At 42.9% G+C, this 24,823-nt stretch overlaps 1 protein-coding gene across 1 annotated transcript in view; it reads left to right on the plus strand.

Annotated features, from left to right (window-relative positions):
- Positions 1-23,775, plus strand: part of LOC132870279 (uncharacterized) — an 89,919-nt gene extending 66,144 nt beyond the window's left edge. The window contains exons 15-26 of the mRNA XM_060903916.1: positions 4,404-4,523; positions 5,644-5,777; positions 5,868-5,915; positions 6,034-6,082; positions 6,183-6,347; positions 10,250-10,389; positions 12,620-12,682; positions 12,856-12,995; positions 15,895-16,000; positions 16,102-16,176; positions 20,093-20,236; positions 23,315-23,775. Of these exons, the coding sequence (XP_060759899.1) occupies positions 4,404-4,523; positions 5,644-5,777; positions 5,868-5,915; positions 6,034-6,082; positions 6,183-6,347; positions 10,250-10,389; positions 12,620-12,682; positions 12,856-12,995; positions 15,895-16,000; positions 16,102-16,176; positions 20,093-20,236; positions 23,315-23,395 (1,265 nt within the window). The 3' untranslated portion in view covers positions 23,396-23,775. The remainder of the gene's footprint in view (positions 1-4,403; positions 4,524-5,643; positions 5,778-5,867; positions 5,916-6,033; positions 6,083-6,182; positions 6,348-10,249; positions 10,390-12,619; positions 12,683-12,855; positions 12,996-15,894; positions 16,001-16,101; positions 16,177-20,092; positions 20,237-23,314) is intronic.
- Positions 23,776-24,823: the final 1,048 nt, after the last annotated feature.

Below are 24,823 nucleotides of genomic sequence, written 5' to 3' on the forward strand. Positions count from 1 at the left end.
TGTTGACTTTCCTATAGTCTACACAGAACCGAACCGACCCGTCGGCCTTGGGAACCAAGACCACCGGGCTGCTCCAGTCACTGTGGGACTCCTCGACGATGCCCATTTCGAGGATGGCCTCGAGTTCTTCCCGAACCACTTTTTTCTTGTGTTCGGGTAGCCTGTAAGGGCGGCTACGCACTACTACCTCCGGGGGCTTCTCAATGTGGTGCTCTATGAGGTTGGTGCGGCCGGGCAGGGGCGAGAATACGTCCGAAAACTCGGTCTGCAACTGGGCAACCTCCGCGAGTTGGGTCGGGGAGAGGTGGTCTCCACAGGGGACTGGAGAGGTACGTGATGCCAATGTTCCCTTTTGAACCTCCGGCCCCAGCTCCGCCTTCTCCGGAACCACCGACACCAACGCCACGGGGACCTCCTCGTTCCAGAGTTTGAGCAGATTGAGGTGGTAAACCTGTAGCACCCCACCCCTGTCCATTCGCCTCACCTCATAGTCAACGTCCCCGACTCGCCGTGTGACCTCAAAGGGTCCTTGCCACTTGGCGACTAATTTGGAGCGCGATGTGGGCAACAGTATGAGTGCGTTATCTCCCGGTGCGAACTCCCTGAGGCGCGTACCCTTGTCGTACAGGCGGGTTTGTCGTTCTTGGGCCTGCCGCAAATTCTCCTGGGTTAGGTGGGTGAGTGTGTGGAGTTTTGCGCACAGGTCAATAACGTATTGGATTTCATTTTTACTTGGTGAAGGTCCCTCCTCCTAATTTTCCCGCAGCACATCTAAAATGCCGCGCAGCTTACGTCTGTATAACAGTTCAAATGGTGAGAACCCCGTGGAGGCTTGGGGGACCTCTCGCACTGAAAACAACAAGGGTTTGAGCCACTTATCCCAATTACGTGCATCCTCACTTACGAATTTTTTAATTATATTCTTGAGGGTGCGATTGAACCGTTCAACTAAACCGTCCGTTTGTGGGTGATACACGCTGGTGCGGATCGGCTTAATACCCAACAACCTATACAGTTCATTTAGTGTACGTGACATAAACGCGGTGCCTTGGTCAGTTAGAATCTCTTTCGGGATTCCAACTCGGGAGATAACGCTGAAGAGCGCTTCTGCAATACTGCGTGCTGAGATATTGCGAAGAGGCACTGCTTCTGGGTATCGCATTGCATAGTCCACCAGAACTAATATAAAGCGGTACCCTCGTGTTGACCGATCTAATGACCCGATGAGATCCATCCCAATTCTTTCGAATGGGGTCTCGATTAATGGGAGAGGGCGCAAAGGCACTTTTGGAATGGCCACTGGATTTACTAACTGGCATTCGCGGCACGCCGTACACCACCTACGGACATCGCCGCGAATCCCTGGCCAATAGAACCGGGCCATTATTCGGGCTAGTGTCTTATCCTTCCCTAAGTGTCCAGCCATGGGATTAAAGTGAGTCGCCTGGAATACCAGTTCCCGGTGGCTCTTCGGAATCAACAGCTGCGTGACTTGCTCTTTAGTTTGAGTGTCCTGCGCCACTCGGTATAATCTATCCTTCATAATCGCGAAGTAGGGGAAGGACGGGGTGGCGTTTGGCTGGAGCATTTGACCATCAATTACTCTCACTTGGTCAAATGCATGCCGCAGAGTCTCATCTCGCGACTGCTGTAATGGAAAATCCGCGAGGGATTCCCCAATAGAGAGAGGAGGAGCCGGCGGCTCCTCACTCTGACGCGGAGCTGATGTAGACGGCTCTGTGACAGCTGCTCCTGCCAACGCGACACCGGGACCTCCCCTTATTAAACTACAGCAGGACCCACTCTTCACTAGGTGACTCATTAATTCCCCAAATCCTGGCCAATCCATCCCCAAAATTATAGAGTGGGTAAGGTGAGGATTAACTGCCGCCTTCACTATAAATTTTTCCCCTCGAAAAAAAAAGTGGGCCGACACTAAAGGGTAGTTGTGAACATCCCCATGCACACACAACACCTTCACCAATTGTGCTCCCCCCAATGCCTCGTCTTGCACCAGGTTTTGGTGGATTGAGGTCTGATTACAACCAGAATCCACCAACGCCTGATGTGTATCCCCTTGGATACTCACTGGTATGCGATACGCTCCGGCCTGATCGAGGGCGGCTCCTGGCGCGTCGGGGATCCGAACCACCGCGCCCACCTCCATTACCGAGCACTGCTGTTAGAGATGGCCTGGCTCCCTGCAGCGCCAGCAAACCGGCCCGGGCTTCCTCTCTGCACTGGTGCTCTGGGGCTCACTCACCTGAGGGGGGGAAGAGACAGACACAGAAGGGAGAAACGGGAGGGCACCGCGGGTGTGGCGGGCCGGCTGGGGTGGAACTGGCCCCCGCCTCCGCGGTGGGGGAACGGGGCGAGGATGAGACACAGGAGGAGAGGGAGAGAGAGAGAGAGGAGAGGGGAGAAGAGGTTGTCTGCTGTCCTGCTGTCGGGACAGCCGCCAAATGGTCCTCCACCAGCTCGATTGCCTGATCCAGCGACGCCGGACTGTGGCACTGGACCCACTCTGCAGCTCCGGCTGGTAGACGCGTGATGAACTGCTCCAGCGCCACCTGGTCGATGATCCCCTCGGCATCGCGGTTGTCGGCCCTCAACCACCACCTGCAGGCATCCCGAAGTTGCTGGCCAAACGCGAACGGCCGGCCAACTTCCTCCAAGCGCAAAGCGTGGAAGCGCTGCCGTTGTTGCTCAGGGGTGCGCCCCACACGCTGGAGGACGGCCCGGCGAAGGTCCGCGTAGGCCAGTCGGCGGGGAGCTGTAGCGCGGCCAGCTGCGCCTCTCCCGTTAGCAGGGGGAGGAGGCGCGCCGCGCGCTGTTCTACCGGCCACGTCAAGGTCTCTGCTACCTGCTCAAAGAGCCTGAGGAAGGCCTCGGGGTCATCCTGCGGGCCCATCTTCATCAGGGTGAAGGGGGATGGCCCCGCGGCGGTGGACCCCGCCGACGCGAGGAGGTGCCGGAACGCCTGTCGCTCTTCCTGCTGAGCCAGCACCAGGGCCTCGAACCGCTGTCCCTGTTCCTTCTGGAGGGCGACTAGTGCCTGGTGCTGGCTTTGCTGGGCCGTGGCGAGGGCGTGGACCAGCTCGGCGAAAGGGGAGGACTCCATGGGGCTGTTCTGCTTCGGCGCACCAAAGCCTGCCTGTAGCAGTTTGGATGGGTGGGTGGAGCACAGAAGGATGGCAGGCCAGAACGGAGTTCACAAAACCCGTTTATTATAGCTTTTCAGCTTGCTTTTCAGCTTTCTTTCACTCACACCTTCACTCACTCACACACATCTGTTGTGGTCAGGTTGGGGAGAGAGCCCACTCTGCTCTCGCTCTCTTCCTTAAATAGGGCGTGGTCACTGGGGAAGACACACAAACACATTAATCAACCTCAGGTGCAGTGATTCTGCCACTTACCTTCCCCGACTCCGCCCTCCGGTCACAGACCGATGCTTGGCCACGCCCCTGCTGCCACAATGGCATTCTCCCAATCCTCTTCTGGATCATCCAAATGCTCTCTTGCAAACTTCAGACGGGCCTGGACATGTACTGGCTTAAGCAGGGGGCACTGCAGGATTTGAGTCCCTGGCGGCGTAGTGTGTTACTGATGGTAGCCTTTGTTACTTTGGTCCCAGCTCTCTGCAGGTCATTCACTAGGTCCCCCCGTGTGGTTCTGGGATTTTTGCTCATCATTCTTGTGATCATTTTGACCCCACGGGGTGAGATCTTGCGTGGAGCCCCAGATCGAGGGAGATTATCAGTGATCTTGTATGTCTTCAGTTTTCTAATAATTGCTCCCACAGTTGATTTCTTCACACCAAGCTGCTTACCTATTGCAGATTCAGTCTTCCCAGCCTGGTGCAGGTCTACAATTTTGTTTCTGGTGTCCTTTGACAGCTCTTTGGTCTTGGCCATAGTGGAGTTTGGAGTGTGACTATTTGAGGTTGTGGACAGGTGTCTTTTATACTGATAACGAGTTCAAACAGGTGCCATTAATACAGGTAATGAGTGGAGGACAGAGGAGCCTCTTAAAGAAGTTGTTACAGGTCTGTGAGAGCCAGAAATCTTGCTTGTTTGTAGGTGACCAAATACTTTTTTTACCGAGGAATTTACCAATTAATTCATTAAAAATCCTACAATGTGATTTCCTGGATTCTTTCCCCCCATTCTGTCTCTCATAGTTGAAGTGTACCTATGATGAAAATTACAGGCCTCTCTCATCTTTTTAAGTGGGAGAACTTGCACAATTGGTGGCTGACTAAATACTTTTTTGCCCCACTGTAAAGTTTACTGACTGGATTATAAAGAAATTAGGCATAACTCAATAAAATATTTGTTTCAATGCGTCTAATGACTAATGCTAGTCTGTTTCTTTCTCTCTCTCTCTCTCTCTCTCTCTCTCAGCCTCTCCATTAAAAAAAGGAAAGGATTCTGAAATTTGGACGTGGGATCTGTATAAAACTTGTCTCCCTGTTAACTGTGGTGATAAAAAAGGCACACTGCATCGGGGCAAGCTAGCCAGAGGTACACCTTAATCAGTCACATGTCTTTTATTAACTCATATTACAGTAGATGCAATTTAACAGTGTAAACCCAACTCTCAGTCTTCCGTCAGTGGATAATCTCGCCTGAATACTGTAGATTTGTTTCAAAGAGCTGCTGCTGTAATCATAACGACTCTCCTGAAGTTCATCTCAGGACTCGTATTCACAATCGGCTCATGCTGAACATCCTGCAAACACACTCAAGATACACTGTCTTGTCTTCTACACCTGTATACCGTAATGTACAATCCCACTATCTACCGTCACCCAGAAGAGGACATGGTTCCTTTTGAGTCTGATTTTTTTTCCTTGTGTTGTCTCAGAAAGCTTTTTGTAAAGCTGCTATTGTGAAAATGTCTGTCGATTAAAGTGCTGTACAAATACCATTGAGTTGAATTGAAACCATTAAATTGGTTAATGACAACAGGAAGCGATAACCATATATGGAAAGTGGAAGACTGAACAAGACAGTCAGTGAGGGCGTAGCTCATTCTGGCCCCGTTTAGTCCAGAAGGAACGATTTAAAGTGGGCCACCTTGCACAATAAATGTTGCAAGCTTTATATATACACTATAGAAGCCATATCCACCCTAGGAATACCAACCTATTTGCCAGAAAGAATCCAAAACAGCGAGGAATTGACTGTGATTTTTGTTGAACTTTAAGACATTAAGGCTTAATTAGTCCATAACTTCATTAATAATTTTAATTAAGTGAATCTGGGTAGACGTTATATGCACCCTAGATACCCCTACCTTCAGGCCAGAAAGAATAAAAATCGGTGAAGAATTGAGAGAGAAGAAGCAATTTGTGTAGAAACTGCTCGTTAGGGATCGATTAATTACTCCATATCTTCATTATTAATTGAAATTATGCAAATTTGGGTAAGAGCCATATGCACCCCAGGCAGACCGACCTTCCTGCCAAAAACAATAAAAACCGGTGAAGAACAGAGAGAAGAAGCAATTTTTGTGAAATGTGGACGACAGACAACACATGATGGGATAAACTCATCACCTGTCGGCTGGATGAGCTCATAATTATATTGTTGGATTGGATTTACTTTCCTGGTTAAGTGACATTCGACTTTGCTCCAACAGGGATTCCGTGTATTCTGAGTAATGGTAAGTGGTTCATCCCGAGTGGCTTTGAGAAGTTTGCGGGAAAAGGGTACTGTAAGAACTGGAAGTCCTCCATCCGCTGCCTAAAAACACCACTACAAAAACTTATCCAGGTAATCAGTCCACTGTGTTCGCAGATGTAAACATGATGTTTCACTTATTATTATTATTTTATTTTTTCACTTTTTTCTCCTTTTTACAAGGCGGGCCATCTGCAGTGTCCACGCATTAAGAGATGGTGTGTTCGGAAGGTGACAAAGCCTTTTCACTTCTCAATCACAGTTTCTCTGTTTTTCCCCCCCAAGTAGTGCGTCGTCACGCTTCTGTTTAGTAAATTTTCTAAAAACAACTGATTTTCTGTCCTTGCAGAGTCAGAAAGTGCTGTTTCCCATCAGTTCTGCTGAAAGCTCCAGCTCTCGTCAGTACACACCACACACACACTTATTATTTATATAATTCACTGATGATGAGTAGAGTTGGCGCCAGATCAGATAGACTGAACACATCTACTCTGTTAGAATCCAGTGTAGAGATGGAGGGGTCAGATGAAGAGCAAGAAGAAGAAGATGACAGCAGTGAGGAAGAAGAGAGTGAGCCGGTGTCTCTGTTGGAGTTTGAGGCCGCAGTATTACCAGTTAGCTGTGGTTCCATCACTGGGGATTTATACAAAAAAAGATTTGCAGGTAGGTAAACAGAGCGAAGCTTAATTTTTCACACTGTGGCCCAAGTGATTCTATGAAACGGGGACTTTCTGCCCTAGAAAACTTACTGGTATGAAAAACAAGCTGCTAGTGCAACTGGAACAGGAAGAGCACTGCAGTAGCACTCTGACCACTAGGCACATCAGGTGAAAATATAAATTCAGTCCAAAGCACTTGAACCTTCTCTCATTGAATTCAGAACATATTTTTACAGAATTAAAATATGGTTATCTGTTCTTGAGATATCACAAATCAAAGATTGAAGAAATGATGTAATTTTTATAAACTGCTGTAATATTCTGTCTGAGGGTCACATGGTCCAAAATGGGCCTCATTAACCAATGAGATCAAATGTTTTTTCTTCATAACTTTTCTATTTTTCAACATATTCACATGGAAATTGGCAGCACATAGATGGTTGTATACTGAATACAAAGTTTAAAAAAATTACTAAACAAACTATGCAAATTAGTATTTAATCATTATTAATTATGCTCATTAGGTAAAACGTTAAATCAGTACACCCAATAAAAAATGTAATAAAAGATTATTTCTAATCACCTCTTTGTGCTCTGTAGGCCTTTGTATTTCTCAGTAGGGCCTACTAGTGTTTATATGAAAGAATGTAAATGATTATTTCGATTAATATTCACAGCTTTCAAGGCAAACCTCGAAAAAATTGCCTGATCCACATCCAATAAACAATTCACATTAACTCAACTGAAATTGACGCTCGCGTTTCTGACTTCCTTTTTTTTAAATCTCATTCTGACCACTAAGATCACAATATTTTTCATCAAAACAAGTCCAGTTATATTCTAAAATAGTTATTTATGTACATGAATCAGTTTGATTTGAAAAAATAAGTAGGTAAAGTTATGAAAACTCACTTCAAAGTCTCCCGTGAATCATAACATCAAAACTAGCAGACAGAAAAATTTTGCTGAATCCTTCATCAGAAACAGTGAGAGCGAGAGAACATCCCTATAAAAGTGATCTGATTGATATTGACGAGTAATCCAGTGGGAAACTGATCAGGGGAGGGAGAGAGAGAGCGAGCCTGACCGCTTTTTGTGACTCAAAAAGAAAAGCACAGGCAGTTTCCCGACGTCCCGCGAGCAGAGTTTTTACTCTGTTGTACCGACGTCAACCTGCCGTTACTCCCAAAGTACTGAACAGATCTTAACCAGATACATTTCTTTGGAAAGCAGAGATTATAATCTTGTTAATGAGAGTATTCATGATATAAAATATTCAAGAGTTAAGCAATGACAGGTTTGGAAACTTAGATGAGCGTCTGCATGGACAGTTTTCACAGCACAGCCAGCAACCATCTGCTTTGTCTTTTACCAGTCCTAGCTAGTACAATCTAACTAACTAGCTTAGCTCTCTCTACATGAGTAGGTTAGATTTATTATACTCGGTAATGCAGATGAAATAAAGATTGATGTCACTCTGGTGATGAGGATGTTGTTTGACTTTGCTGTAGCTTTAGGGGCAGAAAATCAAGAGAATTTGAGATGCATGCAGCCACAGTTTGTAAACTGGGACAGCAAGTTGCGTACCAGTGAATGTCCCAAAAATAGGCATAATTTGTTGTTACAACACTGAACTCTTTATAAAATCTGGAGCACTCAGAGCCTATTCCCTGCTGTAGAGACGAGTGAAGCCATCTGGCCGCCATATCGCCACTCCCATCATGTGGATTTGGTTTATGTTACACCGTTGTACCTGATCAAATTTGCCCCAAGAAAAGTATCTCCTGACTTTTTCCCCCTTTCATTATCTCCTCTTATTTTCTCAACTTTACCCACATTTCTTGCATATCTTTATCGTGCTCCGCTTCACTGTTACTGTTCTTTTTTTCCCTTTTCCAGTTCAGTCTCTGATCATTTTTTTTTGGAACCGCTCTTTTTTACTCCTATAATTATTTTTACGGAGATTATTTCAGTTTTTCTCTTATACAGCGTACCTTTCTCTTTCATATATTTCTTCTTACACACACACACACACACACACACACACATATATATATATATATATATATATATATATATATATATATATATCAGTAGCGGCTGGCTTTTGTAAAAGTGAGGGAGGAAGGAATGCTTGGTTGAAGGTCACGGGCCCCAATGCGACCGCACCTGCTGGACCGGCTATAGTTACACGCACGGGTTGAGTTGATAATAGTTGAAAAACCTATCATTTTAACGGGGTGTGTACACTTTTTATAGCTGCTGTACACATTACTTTCAGGTGTTCAACACATCTTTCTCTTTCAAAATTCTCTCAAAATCTTCCGTATTTAATGAAGCAAACCTGGCGGCCATGTTTGTAGCTCAGCCCATGGAAGGGTTTTGCAAGCAAAACATTCACCACGTCCTCTGTTTCCATTACTTTATTCATAGAATATTTATAACATAGTCAATCCACTTCCACCTCGCCGTTCTCACTCTGACTGCCGAAGTGCCCGAGTCACCGGATCTAGAAGTTAAGTTTGATAAGATAACCCCTCCCCCCAGGCAGCTAAGGCCTCTACTTATTGGTTCATTGCGCAACTAGGGCTGCAGCCTATTGGTTGATATTTTGTAGCACTTGTCAGATCTCTTAGCTAGTCCCACCCTCTTAGAGGAGGATTTTCCTCCTCTCTCTCATTGAAGTCTATGTTAACCACGAGCCGCCAGTGCCGGAGACTGTTTGAATCGGAGTGAATGGGAGCCGAAGGGAGGAAGATCCTCCGTGCAGTAATTTCTAATAGCGAGCGATAGGGGGTGCTAATGTAATTTCACCCAGAGAAACAAATATAATGTACATGTCGTATTTGGCAGTAAAATAGTAATATTCAAGGACAGCAATTCATTAAATTGGTCAAGACAATTTCAACTTTTTATTCTTAGAATTTTTAAGGAGGATCTTCCTCCCTCTCCTCACTGGAGAAGCCACCTGTGATATATATATATATATATATATATATATATATATATATATATATATATATATATATATAATATACACACACACACACTTTGGCTTTGATCAAGTCAGGGACATTTCCATTGAAAATCTGACACACAGTGTTCATCCCAGATATAAATGTCAGATTTTTAACAAAAACGGACAAGAAGGTGAGACAGATCTATCTATCCATCCATCTATCTATCGCTCTTCCTATAGTGGGTCCATGCAAATGCCGCTGTGCACACACGTAAAAATGATCACACACTATCTATCAATACTCACAGGTGAAATGTCCATCCACAACCTTTGACCTGACGGTTTATAGTTCTCTGCTGCACATGGAGGCATTTTTCTTCTAATTTCTCTCACCAACTACATTAATAACTTGTCCAGTTTTGTGTAGCTTCCAGTAGCCTGAATGACTGTCCCGCTCTGCAATGGGAGTGGTAAGATGGCGGGCAGATGGCTTCACTCTGACGAGCCTGTGAGCTCTTTAGATTTTATATAGAGCCCCTGTGTGTTACAGTGGACTGAAATATTGGCAGTGGGATAGTTTATATTCAGTGGGTTGTAAATACCCCCCCAAAAAACAAACAAAAAAACAACAACAACAAAAAACCTTGAAATCTGATTCATCATGTGGTGAAAAGATGCTTGACGTCACTTGGGACATGTTTGTAAAAGCAGCCACATTCAGCTTTGAGCCATTCTTCTACTTGAAACAGATATTAGTTTGTTAAATAAATAAATAGATCAGTAAATAAATAAAGTAAGTCAGTAAGATGTTGTGAAAACGTTGGAACACCACGACCATCAGCAACATTGTGATAATCAGCGTAACGCAAAACATTCTTTGACTCGTTCAGATTTGGTCAGAAGTAAAAGGTAAAAATGGGTTGGATCAGAGTGTGTTTGTGCTGCAGGGTCACGGTGTAAGAGCATCCGCACAGAGGAGCGCTGGTTCACTCCTGAGGAGTTCATAAAGCAGGAGTTAACTCTGACAGACAGCCACTGGAAGAAAGATATACTGTGTCATGGCAAACCCCTGAACTACCTGGTGAAGGTAATGCGAGAGACTAAATACAGTCTGATCAACATCACACAGTTAAAGGTTCTGAGTGCAAAGTTGAATTCTGGGTAAAATGTTCTATTTCTATTGCTGTTGGAGTTTTGAGATGTTTCGCTTCTGCACACACTGTGGATCCTGTGTGTAAATGTTTCACTGAGATAAACAGTGTCCTGCATTTTATGATTCTGGAGATTGCCAAAGCAAGTGAGCAACAATATCACATGACCACTGTGGGGTGTGTCTGTTTGACCTACTTTTAACCGAAGCAAGTCGGTGTGGGCAAACATGGCGGACTCAGCTCTCCCTCCAGCGGAAAAGAAAAGGAAAGCCTGCCTAGTGAGTGCAACTGTAAGATGGAACAAGGTTAGAGAGACAACGTGTCGTTTTTCTGGACCGATAACTAAATCATTCTAGCTAGCGCTTAGCTATCTTAGCCTTAGAACCCATGGGCTCGACTCCACAGTAGCGAGTATGGAGTTACACACCTAATGTTATGATCTTACAGAGAAAGAAACGAGAACACAAAAGCAGGAGCAGGGAAGAGATATAAATATTCGTAATCATATTTATTACTTTGTACTGCATAAGAAGCTTTTTATGCAGTACAAAGTAATTAAAAAAAAATGATTACCAAATTAGCTGCGTAGATGAAACTTTTCAACATAAATATTCGTCTTGTTTCACGGATCTATTCACAAACGTCAGCCACGAATTACACAAATCCCTGCGACTCAAAAGTCTCTGAGGTCGATTCAGAGTCACAATGTTTTCTTGGAGGCGTCGCTATTTGGGTGTGACACAGTTCCAGAGTTATGCTAATTAGTTAAAGCTCCTCCCTCACGTTCGGCCGTTTCCTGTTTCCGTCGGGCCGTACTGTTTATCTCAAGAGGGTGGAAAACAGTCCCAAAATGGAGAAAAGCAACCCTCAGGACATCAAAATGATCACATCTCATTCATCCGCATGATATTGTTCTTGCGGGACAAAGGAAAATGCCATGCACGATAATTTATTTATTTTTTTTAATTTCAGATGAATTTGCACTCAGTACCTTTAACCTGTGAACAAGAGAGAAAAGTGAATAGAGTTCATCTACACTTACTCCTGCCTGGAATATTTAACAGTTATTCCATGAAATCGAGTCGTACATGAGCTGATAGGTGACGAGGCGCGTAGCACCGAGTTGTCTATAATCCATGTACGGTGAGATTGAGTGGAATAACTGTTTTATTCTATCCACATTCACTGGATTTTGAGAAACAGAGCATTTTTATTTTTAATTTTTTGCAAATTCGACAAATAAAAAGTTAATACAAAATGTCATAATTTCTGCTTAGAATGTAAACAAACCGGCGAAATGACAGGAGCAATTTATGAAAAATGCGATAATAATAATTCTTAAAAAAATAAACAAAAAAAGATAAGTTCTTACCATCAAATACTTTTATTCCATATTTTGTTGCTTTTGGGTTTTGGTTTTTTTTTTGTATTTTTTGGGGTTTTGTTTTCAAGTAGTTTTTATTTTGTCCTCGGTTGGTTCAGCAACACGCTCCGCCATATTGTTTTTTTCTACTCACACTTCTTTATGAGCTGATATTCCATATTTTGTTGCTTTTTTGTAATTTTTTTGGGGTCTTTTTCTTCTTGAGGGTTTTTTGGCGGTTGGCAAACCAACTTAAAGGTGCATTACTGCCACCGACTGGCCTGGAGTGTGGAACAGGAGATAATGGGGGAAAAAAACTATATTCATTTTGCCATTTCTGTTTCTTTTAAATACTTGATACTTTTTGTGGTTTTGTTTTCAAGTAGAGTTTTGATTTCGTCCTCGGCTGGTTCAGCAACACACTCCACCATTTTGTTTTTCTCCACTCACGGTACATGAGCCGATATTCTAGTAGTAGAGCAGCCAATCAGAGCACACGATTGCTCATGTCCAGTGAATGTGGATAGAATAATTTCTCATATTCATCTTTTGTTCTCAAATGTTTTCAGTGGATCGCAAAAACAAAAGGATTTGCCTTGCTGTTCCAATACTTTTGAAAGGGACTGTGTTTAGTTTATATAAACTTCAGCTTAAAGAGATTATTCATAAAACGAAAGTAATTTTGTAGGACTTGATCAGGCCATTGTGGAACGCAGCATCATGAGGAATGTCTCTCTGTCTCTTGCTCTCTCGTGAAACCATAAACACAGGTTTAGATGAATGTGTGTATGTTCTGTGTGCAGAAGAAGATCCTGTTTATCCATTCGCTGCTGTGTACATGTGATCAGTGCGCTCCTGAAGACCCAGTGAGTCTGAAACACGTAGCGCACACACATTATAGAACACACAATAAAATAAACATGCCTTGCTATTTCATAAGTGGCCACTTTTAGGCTCAGGTCTAATCAGGTTAACCTTGTAAACATTTAAAGCAGGTTTAACCTGGTATTATTTTTGCTTTATTTTCTTCTTTAACCAGCTGGCTCAGAATAACGATGACATTTGCTTCATTTGTAACTCTGATGAAGATGATGACGGAGATCTGGTATGCTGTGACGAGTGTCCCCGAGCTTTCCATCAGGACTGTCACCTACCAACTCCACACGATGACACTGATGAGTGAGAGCGAGACTTCACACTTTCTGAATAATGAAGCGAGGGCAGTGGGGGTGATGTAGGGAACTGTGACTATCAAACAGACTGAAAATGTTCATAAAAGAAGATTACCGGTAATCTTAAAAAAAAATTTAACTAATTCAAATAAATCTTGGACACGAATGAAGATCACGTGTTAGTTATCAAGATTAGTATGAGAGTCAGTCAGGGTGCATTTCCCCTTTAAAGGAAATATCTCACAAATAAACAAATTGAGCTAAAAGTCGGTTTTTATGTCTGTCCTTTATAAAAAAATCTGCATGTTGAATTTTAACGATATAACCACTAAAGTGATGAAAATAGATGGGAATATTTTTGTCAGGGAGGCCACCGTAACTCTATCGTGTGTGATGTCATTTTCCACGAACACAGTGTTGGTGTCGAAGCGCATGCTATACTACACTATAGTATACAGTAATATTATGGTCTGGTGTGACTTCTCTGTCATTTTGTTGGCATTTCTCAACAAAAATTATGGCAATGCAGGATTAGAAAAGGAATCAAAATAAAGTAATGGCTAGTTTATTTCCTGATTAGTTAAAAATATAGATTTACCTGCTTATCTTCCATCCATTCGATGCGTGACATGGTGTGCTGTCTGTGTTTTGTGGTGAAACAAAGTTGGGATCGCGTTTCTGCTTCGTGCCTCGCTTCTTCCCAGTGATTTTTTTTCATCCGAGTCCTCCACAAAACACAACAATCTTCTGTAAAATGCTCACTGCACAATTTGCCGTTTGTTCCAGAAGTAAAGTTTTCTCACTTCACTCAGTGAAGCCACTCATCCAAACGTCTTGGATCCTTCAAAGGATAGCCAGGCCATGAGGGTCCCAGTGTTTTCTTGGTTACCGAATCATGGTGCATTTACCCATCTTTGAGAAGATATAGATGAAGACATGACTCCTTCACAAACCACTAGAATTATACAACTTAAAGCTAGACGGCCTTTCAATTTCATAAAATCGGTGAAATTTAGTTCCGTCTGAAATGTGGATATTGTGATACATGTTTATTTCTGTAATAGCTCACAAAAATATCAGGCCATTCTGTGTCTGGGAAGTTATTTAATTTGAGGGGATTAAAACAAATGTGCATGAAATCGCTCGCTTCGCGCAGTCAAGCAGACAGAGGAAGTCCATGTGCGCATGCGCAGGTTTACCACCTTCTTCTTCTTTTGGGTTTTACGGTAGCTGGCATCCACAGTGTTGCATTACTGCCATCTACAGGTTTCCCTTTGAGCGTGCACTGACAGTTCCATCATTCTGTCGCTAAACGAACAGCTGATCACACCGAGGTGCTCGCTGAGCGCTGATATTTATTAGTTTGGTCCTGCGTTTCCTTTCCTTCACAATATAATGTCTTTTCTTCTCGCTTTCTTTCCGTTACTGTAGTCGCTCTTTCATATTTCATTCGCACGATCACGTCCTCCATTTTTCTCTCCTGTTTCAAATTTGTATCCCACAATGCCTTGCGCGAACGGGGAAAGCCCACCACATGATGTGATGCATGACGTAGTATCTTGTATTGGGTCATGGTGAAGCAGGAGAAAATAGCGGAGAATTTAGGGCCACGTGGAGATAAATTCAATAATTGTTTTTAAAAAACTAATAAAATTGGAAGTTCGTGATTCGAATTCAGTAGCTTTCAGCCCGCTAAACAAAAATGATTGGGCGTCGGGGAAAATTCTTTTTATGACCTACACTTGAAAAATCTGAAAGTCAGTCTAGCTTTAAATGTAACACACAGACAAAATAATGCTTGAAAAAAGATGGACGGTGATAACAGCTTTGGCTGTACGCAATGGCAGATCCAGGACGGAATAAAGATATGTGGAATCCTACATCACACAGCATCACCCTCAATTTTGTTTCCTAATACAGCCATCCAGTGTAGTTGTTGAGAGTGTACTACGCTATGGAATTACTGTTTGGTTTGGGAATTTAACTGTAAAACTAAAGTCCCAAATTAATAGACTGACTCGCTCAGCACTCAAGGTGGTGGGGGTGAGGGAGCACCCCACCACTCAAGAAATATATGAGGAGTCTGTACTCAAATTGGCAGGAAAAATAATTGAAGATCCCTCTCACGTATTACACTCAGAGTTTGAGCTGTTGCCCTCTGGCAGACGATACAGAGTCCCAGTTAAAAGTAGAAAAAGGTTTTTGAATAGGTACAAATTTTCTTTCATTCCAATATCGGTGAATCTTCTGAACTCAGGCCGTTAACTGGTGTTGATGTCCTGTAATGGTGTGTGTGTGTGTGTGTGCATGTGTGTGTGCATGTGTATGCATGTGTGTGTGTGTGTGCATGTGTGTATGTAAGTTTGGAGAGGCACGTTGGATGCACCTTGGGTTTGCACTTTAGGTAGTGCACTTTATGTATTTTATGTATCTTTATGTGTATTGTCATTATTCGTATGAAATTGTCAATGTCGTGTTGGATGTTCTGTGGCAGCTATGTGTTTGTCCAAGACAAATTTCCTTCGGGACAAATAAATATATCTTGATCTTGATCTTGATCTGGCTAATCCAGGATGGCCACGCCCAAGGAAATGGCTCAGTGGACTGATGTTACAACTTTAATATGTTTTTAAGCTAAAGTCCGCTTAATTTTTTCCGTCGGGAACATTTTGTATTAATGTACAGTGATGACATTTTACAACCCTGTAATTTCAAAATGAATCAATTTAAAGTTGTGAACAGGCTAAAGAGAAGAAGATCCAGAACGGGATGAATTTTGGATTGGGAAATAACAGAATATAATGTTCAACGCAAGAACTGCATTTTCTTAGAAACCAGGGAACTTTAAAAAATGTTGCAGTTTTGGACCCAAAGGGTACTATAATCGTATAATTGTGTGTGTGTAGGGATAAATGGATGTGCACTTTCTGTGTTTGGAAGATTAACCATCAAATGTGGATTCCCATGAGTCTGGAAGATACTTTGAACAGTCCTGTAAGCCAAAACATCATGGTATGTGTGTAAACACACACACACACACACACACACACACACACACACACACACACACACACACACCTGTGGTTCTGATCATGTCTGTTTTCCTTCATCAGAACTGTGAGTATTTGCTGTTGTGTTTGTATAAAGAGGATAAACAGCGCGGGTTTACTGACGATCCCTTCATGACAGTAAGATTTTTTCATCACTTTATCTTTTATTTTCCTGTTTCAGATTCACTCTCTTTAATTCACTTATTATTCACTTCATCTCATAGGGTTCTCATATATTTTATGCAAGCTGTGCTCATCATTGTAAGAGCCTCATAAGAAAGTAGAATCCAGTTTAATTTCCTGTTTAGCTTTATTTATTTAAATTTATGGCATCAGTTTATTCAAATCGTAATGTGAATACTAACTAACTAACCACAGTTTTATTTATAGAGCACTTATAACAATGGACATTGCCACAAATGTAGGTGGCTAAGGAAACCTGGATTATTCGCCCCAAAGCCTCACACGAGCATGACTCGCCACAAACTTTAATATGAGCCCTGGCTCCAGCTGCTCGCGCACACAGGGTTTTAAAAACTCATAACTCAGCCTCCGAAAGTCGTAGCCCCACCAAACTTTACAGGCCCCTCCCTCTCCCCGAAACCTTTCAAAACAATCCAGGCACGGCCTGCTACGATCATGGCTTGGCCTGTTATTCACGCCCGAACTCCTGGTGCAAGCGCGACTCACCGAAAACTTTAATGAGCCCTGGCACACGGGGCTTTAAAACCTCATAACTCAGCCACTGAAAGTCCTAGCCCTGACCAGAGGTGGAAAAACCCGGGTGCAGAAAGTAAAAACCCTGCCACATTTTTGCTCCAGCCAATTCATTGAACCAGCTGATCCTAATTACCACATCCCCTAAGCCAGGTTGATGAGCTAATTGGTGAAATCACCTGTGTTGAGAGCACAGGCAGAAGGAAAACCTAAGCAGGACTTTTACTTTGTCAATCCAGTTTTTCCACCTCTGGCCCTGACAAACTTTACAGGCCCCTCCCTCTCCCCGAGACCTTTCGAGACAGCCCAGGCTCTACCCGCTACGATCGCAGCTCGGCCCGGTATTCATGGCGAATTTCAACTTCTTTCTGGAGCATTTTATTGGTTTGACCTAAATTCTTTGTCTCAGGTTATGCTCTACAAAGCATCATGAGAATACAGGTAATTAGGTCAGGTAAGCATCACCACTTACCACAGGTGGTCGGATCCTGAACCATTGGTCTGTTGGTTGAGCGTGGCTATAGCCCATGTAGCCGGTTAGCGGTACAGTAAACAAATGCCCCGTGACCCATGCCAAGTGGTGCACATATATTTCTGACCGATGCACGTACATTGGTCTGGATCCGTCCCTGCAACTCCACCATCAACAAACCTGACCGAACATATGAAAGAGCGAGTAGGTGGGTGGGTGACGGCATCTAAACATCTCAGTTCACCAAAACACTCTGTCCATAAACCTTAAACCTTATGGAGTTGCACCTTTACCTAAGAGAAAAGCTTATTTAAAAAAAAATACTTGACAAAAATAGTTTTTCAGCTTAAAAACTGAGACTGTCTGAGTCTTGAACAGTAATTGGAAGGCTGATCTGTCACTGTGGGGCTGTGTAAGAGAAAGCTGTGCCCCCTACTGTAGCCTTCATTATTCTAGGTACCAACAAAGAGCATGCACCTTTTGATTGAAGCAGACATGGTGGGATATAAAAGACCAAAAGTGCTTTATTGGTCAATACAAAATAATATTGATTGGGAGGCAGTGCAATATGAATAAATAAGATAGTATTGTATTCACATCTTCTGGTTCTAGTAAGGACTCTTGTGGCTGTATTCTGGTCTAACTGGAGCTTGTTTATGCACCTACTGGAACATCCAGACAGGAAGGCATTACAGTAATCCAGCCTTGAGGGGTCAATAGTCCGTCCATCTGTTATCCGTGACCGCTTATCCTGTGCAGGGTCACGGGCGACCTGGAGCCTATCCCAGCTGACTATGGGCGAGAGGCGGGGTACACCCCGGACAAGTTGCCGGGTCATCGCAGGGTGTCAATAGTGTCAATGAACTACAACCCCGATTCCAAAAAAGTTGGGACAAAGTACAAATTGTAAATAAAAACGGAATGCAATAATTTACAAATCTCAAAAACTGATATTGTATTCACAATAGAACATGGACAACATATCAAATGTCAACAAGTGAGACATTTTGAAATTTCATGCCAAATATTGGCTCATTTGAAATTTCATGACAGCAACACATCTCAAAAAAGTTGGGACAGGGGCAATAAGAGGCTGGAAAAGTTAAAAGGTACAAAAAAGGAACAGCTGGAGGACCAAATTGCAACTCATTAGGTCAATTGGCAATAGGTCATTAACATGACTGGGTATAAAAAGAGCATCTTGGAGTGGCAGCGGCTCTCAGAAGTAAAGATGGGAAGAGGATCACCAATCCCCCTAATTCTGCGCCGACAAATAGTGGAGCAATATCAGAAAGGAGTTCGACAGTGTAAAATTGCAAAGAATTTGAACATATCATCATCTACAGTGCATAATATCATCAAAAGATTCAGAGAATCTGGAAGAATCTCTGTGCGTAAGGGTCAAGGCCGGAAAACCATACTGGGTGCCCGTGATCTTCGGGCCCTTAGACGGCACTGCATCACATACAGGCATGCTTCTGTATTGGAAATCACAAAATGGGCTCAGGAATATTTCCAGAGAACATTATCTGTGAACACAATTCACCGTGCCATCCGCCGTTGCCAGCTAAAACTCTATAGTTCAAAGAAGAAGCCGTATCTAAACATGATCCAGAAGCGCAGACGTCTTCTCTGGGCCAAGGCTCATTTAAAATGGACTGTGGCAAAGTGGAAAACTGTTGTGTGGTCAGACGAATCAAAATTTGAAGTTCTTTATGGAAATCAGGGACGCCGTGTCATTCGGACTAAAGAGGAGAAGGACGACCCAAGTTGTTATCAGCGCTCAGTTCAGAAGCCTGCATCTCTGATGGTATGGGGTTGCATTAGTGCGTGTGGCATGGGCAGCTTACACATCTGGAAAGACACCATCAATGCTGAAAGGTATATCCAGGTTCTAGAGCAACATATGCTCCCATCCAGATGACGTCTCTTTCAGGGAAGACCTTGCATTTTCCAACATGACAATGCCAAACCACATACTGCATCAATTACAGCATCATGGCTGCGTAGAAGAAGGGTCCGGGTACTGAACTGGCCAGCCTGCAGTCCAGATCTTTCACCCATAGAAAACATTTGGCGCATCATAAAACGGAAGATACGACAAAAAAGACCTAAGACAGTTGAGCAACTAGAATCCTACATTAGACAAGAATGGGTTAACATTCCTATCCCTAAACTTGAGCAACTTGTCTCCTCAGTCCCCAGACGTTTACAGACTGTTGTAAAGAGAAAAGGGGATGTCTCACAGTGGGAAACATGGCTTTGTCCCAACTTTTTTGAGATGTGTTGTTGTCATGAAATTTAAAATCACCTAATTTTTCTCTTTAAATGATACATTTTCTCAGTTTAAACATTTGATATGTCATCTATGTTCTATTCTGAATAAAATATGGAATTTTGAAACGTCCACATCATTGCATTCCGTTTTTATTTACAATTTGTACTTTGTCCCAACTTTTTTGGAATCGGGGTTGTAGTATTTCTGCATCATGTAGTGACATTATATTTCTTATTTTAGCCGTATCTTAGAAATATTATAGAAATGAGCTTCAAATGAGTGACTTGAGTCAATAACCGCACCAAAGTCAAATTAACAAACACTGCGAGAACTGGTTTCAAATGCTAGTTGTTTTTGTTTTTTAAACAGATCACTGCAGGCCAATCAATAAGGAAAAGCAGTGAAACATTAAGCAAGCAAAGGGTCACTTGATCTCCAAACAGAACGGACCAGGCAAAGACAAATAACCAGACTAAACAATCAATGTTCATGGAATAAAGGCTCAGTAACGTCACTGCCAATATTGCATGATTTGATAGATGTAACACTTCATCACATAACCTTTGTTAAACCTTGCCCTCGTGCAGGTGCCAGGATACAGTCGTGTGATTTCTAATCCCATGTGGCTGAACAGAGTGAAGACCAAACTGCAGAAAAATGAGTACAGCACCGTGAGAGAGTTTGTAGGTGACCTCAGGCTCATCTTCCAAAACTGCCAAACTTTTTACAAGGTGAGATTTAAAATGACCCTTTTTTTCCCCCATAGATGACTCGGAGTCAAAGTGTTACCTGGAAACTGTATAATAAAGTTATAATTTGTTTAACTCTTTTCAAAGAATGTAAAAAGTGATTTAATAGCAAAGTAAGGAATAAAATACACTTTGTGTCATGCTGTTACAGGAAAATGGTCAACAACAGGGTGGTATGATGTTGAGTATTTACCTATAAGAGCATGCCCTGGAGTGCTTTTTTGTATTCCTCTTATACCACAGCAATTAGCCAATGATTAAATTTTCTTATTAATTAAATAATATGTTGGAAATGTTGCGAAATATCTCCAAAACAATTTACTTCCTGTTCTGACTTACAGTATAGCTGCTATAAACAGTTATTCCCTCACCAGCCTCCATTATTTTTCTCTGTCGAAATTGTCAGTGTGCAGGCACTTACTGATGTAATTGCAGAGGAGAGCGGGGAACAAACAGTAACGAAGCCAAGTCATGTAACAAGAATCATGGTCTTGGACAGGCAAGGGTCGGTCGATTGGCGAACAGGACAACGTAGACTAGGCAGGAAGAGTAGCAAGAGTCAGAATAACGGTAAGTAGTCAGGAAGCTAAGGCTCAGTCGGAACTGGAGAACTCAGGACAATACTTCGCAATGAGTGCTTGAGTACGAGGTGTTTAAGTAGCATTGTGCTGATTACAGATGCACTTCAGCTGTATTCAATACTCTGGTGACTAGGGGCGCTGTGGTTCGTGGGTGTTGTAGTCTTGAGCGGCTATGTTTGTACCAGTTTGTTCAGTGCTGCTGTTCTCAACACTCATACTGACATTAATAAGACAAAATAATGCAGCTTGTCATGTCACCGAGAAACTGTACAGTGTAAACTCCTCTGTCCTGAAGATGTTGGAAAACTTACAGCTTTACCTCTGACTGTTCCAAAGCGCTAACACTGGAAACTGTTTCTGGAAATATTAAACATTTCCTGACCGAAAACTTCACCATAGTATGTATGTATGTATGTATGTAATCTATCTATCTATCTATCTATCTATCTATCTATCTATCTATCTATCTATCTATCTATCTATCTATCTATCTATCTATTAATTAATTATTATGCAGTCATTGCCAGCAAGGGATATGCAACCAGATATTTAAGTTATTCCACGAAATCGAGTCGTACATGAGCTGATAGTTGACAAGGCGCATAGCACTGAGTTGTCTATAATCCATATACGACGAGATTGAGCAGAATAACTGTTTTATTCTATTCACATACACTGGATTTTGAGAAACAGAGCATTTTTATTTTTTGCAAATTCGATAAATAAAAACTTTATACAAAACGTCCGATAAAATAATTTCTGCTTTGAATGTAAACAAACCGGCGAAATGACAGGAGCAATTTATGAAAAATGTGATAATAACAATAATAATTCCATCCATCCATTATCTGTAGCCGCTTATCCTGTCCAACCGGGTCGCAGGCGAGCTGGAGCCTATCCCAGCTGACTATGGGTGAGAGGCGGGGTACACCCTGGACAAGTCGCCAGGTCATCACAGGGCTGACACATAGATACAGACAACCATTCACACTCACATTCACACCTACGCTCAATTTAGAGTCACCAGTTAACCTAACCTGCATGTCTTTGGACTGTGGGGGAAACCGGAGCACCCGGAGGAAACCCACGCGGACACGGGGAGAACATGCAAACTCCACACAGAAAGGCCCTCGTCGGCTGCTGGGCTCGAACCCAGGACCTTCTTGCTGTGAGGCGACAGTGCTAACCACTACACCACCGTGCTCATCTCATCTCATTATCTCTAGCCGCTTTATCCTTCTACAGGGTCGCAGGCAAGCTGGAGCCTATCCCAGCTGACTACGGGCGAAAGGCGGGGTACACCCTGGACAAGTCGCCAGGTCATCACAGGGCTGACACATAGACACAGACAACCATTCACACTCACATTCACACCTACGGTCAATTTAGAGTCACCAGTTAACCTAACCTGCATGTCTTTGGACTGTGGGGGAAACCGGAGCACCCGGAGGAAACCCACGCGGACACGGGGAGAACATGCAAACTCCACACAGAAAGGCCCTCGTCGGCTGCTGGGCTCGAACCCAGGACCTTCTTGCTGTGAGGCGACAGTGCTAACCACTACACCACCGTGCTGCCCTAATAATAATTCTTGAAAAATAAAAAATATACGTTCTTACCATCAAATACTTTTATTCCATATTATTTTTTTGTTGCCTTTTTTTTTTGTATTTTTGGTGTTTTGTTTTTGAGTAGAGTTTTTATTTTGTCCTCAGTTGGTTCAGCAACATGCGCTGCCATTTTGTTTTTCTCAACTCGCAGTACATGAGCTGATAGTCTAATAGTAGAGTAGCCAATCAGAGCGCACGATTGCTCATATCCAGTGAATGTGGATAGAATAATAAGTGTTATTTACTTTAAGACTGTCTGTTCCGATACTTTTGCTCACCTAACGGTTAGGTTGTCTAGAACATGGAAAAGGTGCCATGTTCTAATTTTAATGCCTGTACATGTAAATATCAGGAAGCGAAAGCTGAAATTTGGATCTTGTCTCATTTATCTCTTGTTCTCAAACGCAAATGTTTTCAGTGTATAGCAAAAACAAAAGAATTGGCCCTGCTGTTCCAATACTTTTGAAGGGGCAGTCTTTAATAAAATGTATGAAATAAAAAAAAAATATGATAACCTTTCAGGTTCAAGGAATTAGTCATGAAAACTAAAATAAGGGTTTTTTTTAGTTAAATTGCTCATGTAGAAAAAATACATCCTGTCATTCCTTTGTGTAATTACTGTTTAATAGTAATATACACATGTAGTATAGCTGGTTCTGATTTAATTTCTTACTTAATTTACATAATTAATACAGAATTCAGCTATGGAAATGAAAGTGTTTTGTTGCTGTGATGTAAAGGTGTTTAATTATTGAATTATTGTTGTGAGTTACAACTTAATCTCTCTCTCTCTTCCTTCCTCGCTCTCTCGCTCACGCTCTCACTCGCTGTCTCTTGCTCTCTCTCTCTCTCTCTCTCTGTGTGTGCAGGATAATGACTTTGGCATGATGGGAGCCAGACTGAGCGAGAGCTTTGAGCAGAAGTTCCGCATCGTCTTTAAAATCCAGTAGAGATTCTCCTGTTTCACAAACCTGTGTATGATCGTTCGGTTTACAACTGAAAGAGTGTTTGCTCAAAATGTGATAATCGGGAATTTTTTTTTTTTAATATTTTTTTTATGATTAAATATTATCAGGGGAATTAATTGTGAATTAAACATGACCAGACTAGTCAGGGCAAGAATCGTCACAAGTGTTGCTGCGCCACAAAATGTAAGAGCCAATCAGATTCCTGTATGCAGATTCAGGAAGGAGGCGAGCATTTGGTGTAGAGGGACATCTCAAACTTGCATATTTATTGTGCCGGGATTTTCCCTGTTCTACAGGGTCACAGGCAAGCTGGATCCTATCCCAGCTGATTATGGGTGAGAGGCGGGGTACACCCTGGACAGGTCGCCAGGTCATCGCAGGGCTGACACATAGAGACAAACAACCATTCACACTCACATTCACACCTACGGTCAATTAACCACCAATTAATCTAACTGCATGTCTTTGGGCTGTGGGGGAAACCGGAGCACCCGGAGGAAACCCATGCGGACACGGGGAGAACATGCAAACTCCACACAGAAAGGCCTTCGCTGGGCTCGATCCCAGAACCTTCTTGCTGTGAGGCGACAGTGCTAATCACTACGCCACCGCGCCGCCCACTACTAGACTTAAACCTGGGTAAATTTCAACCGAGATGAAGAAGGGACAGGGAAGGGTCCTGTTCTGACTCTGCAGGTATGGAGGAAATGGTGCAGTACCACCGGAAGTGTTGGGGGCAGTGTAGCTCAGGGTACAAGCAAGGCACGAAGAAGAAATTTTTAAACAGGTTTTTGAGAGAAAATGCCAGAGATAAGGGGTGGCACGGTGGTGTAGTGGTTAGCGCTGTCGCCTCACAGCAAGAAGGTCCTGGGTTCGAGCCCAGCGAAGGCCTTTCTGTGTGGAGTTTGCATGTTCTCCCCGTGTCCGCGTGGGTTTCCTCCGGGTGCTCCGGTTTCCCCCACAGTCCAAAGACATGCAGGTTAGGTTAACTGGTGACTCTAAATTGAGCGTAGGTGTGAATGTGAGTGTGAATGGTTGTCTGTGTCTATGTGTCAGCCCTGTGATGACCTGGCGACTTGTCCAGGGTGTACCCCGCCTTTCGCCCGTAGTCAGCTGGGATAGGCTCCAGCTTGCCTGCGACCCTGTAGAAGGATAAAGCGGCTTGAGATGATGAGACGCCAGAGATAGAGAATAATGTTCATCTTTTTTTTTTTTTTTGCATTGTTCCTTCTGTAAGAAGTTTTGGAAAGCTGTATTAAGATTTTCTATAAATTACGTTTATGTTTCTGTTTGGTTTTATATTGTTGTATTTCACTTTATGATCACGATGTAATGTTACTTAAATTAAAACATTGTTTTATCTCCCCTGCTATGTTTGTTATTCTGTTTTGTATTCATGTTAATGCTTAA

Source organism: Neoarius graeffei, chromosome 22 (assembly GCF_027579695.1).
Source record: "Neoarius graeffei isolate fNeoGra1 chromosome 22, fNeoGra1.pri, whole genome shotgun sequence".
NCBI classification, from domain to species: domain Eukaryota; kingdom Metazoa; phylum Chordata; class Actinopteri; order Siluriformes; family Ariidae; genus Neoarius; species Neoarius graeffei.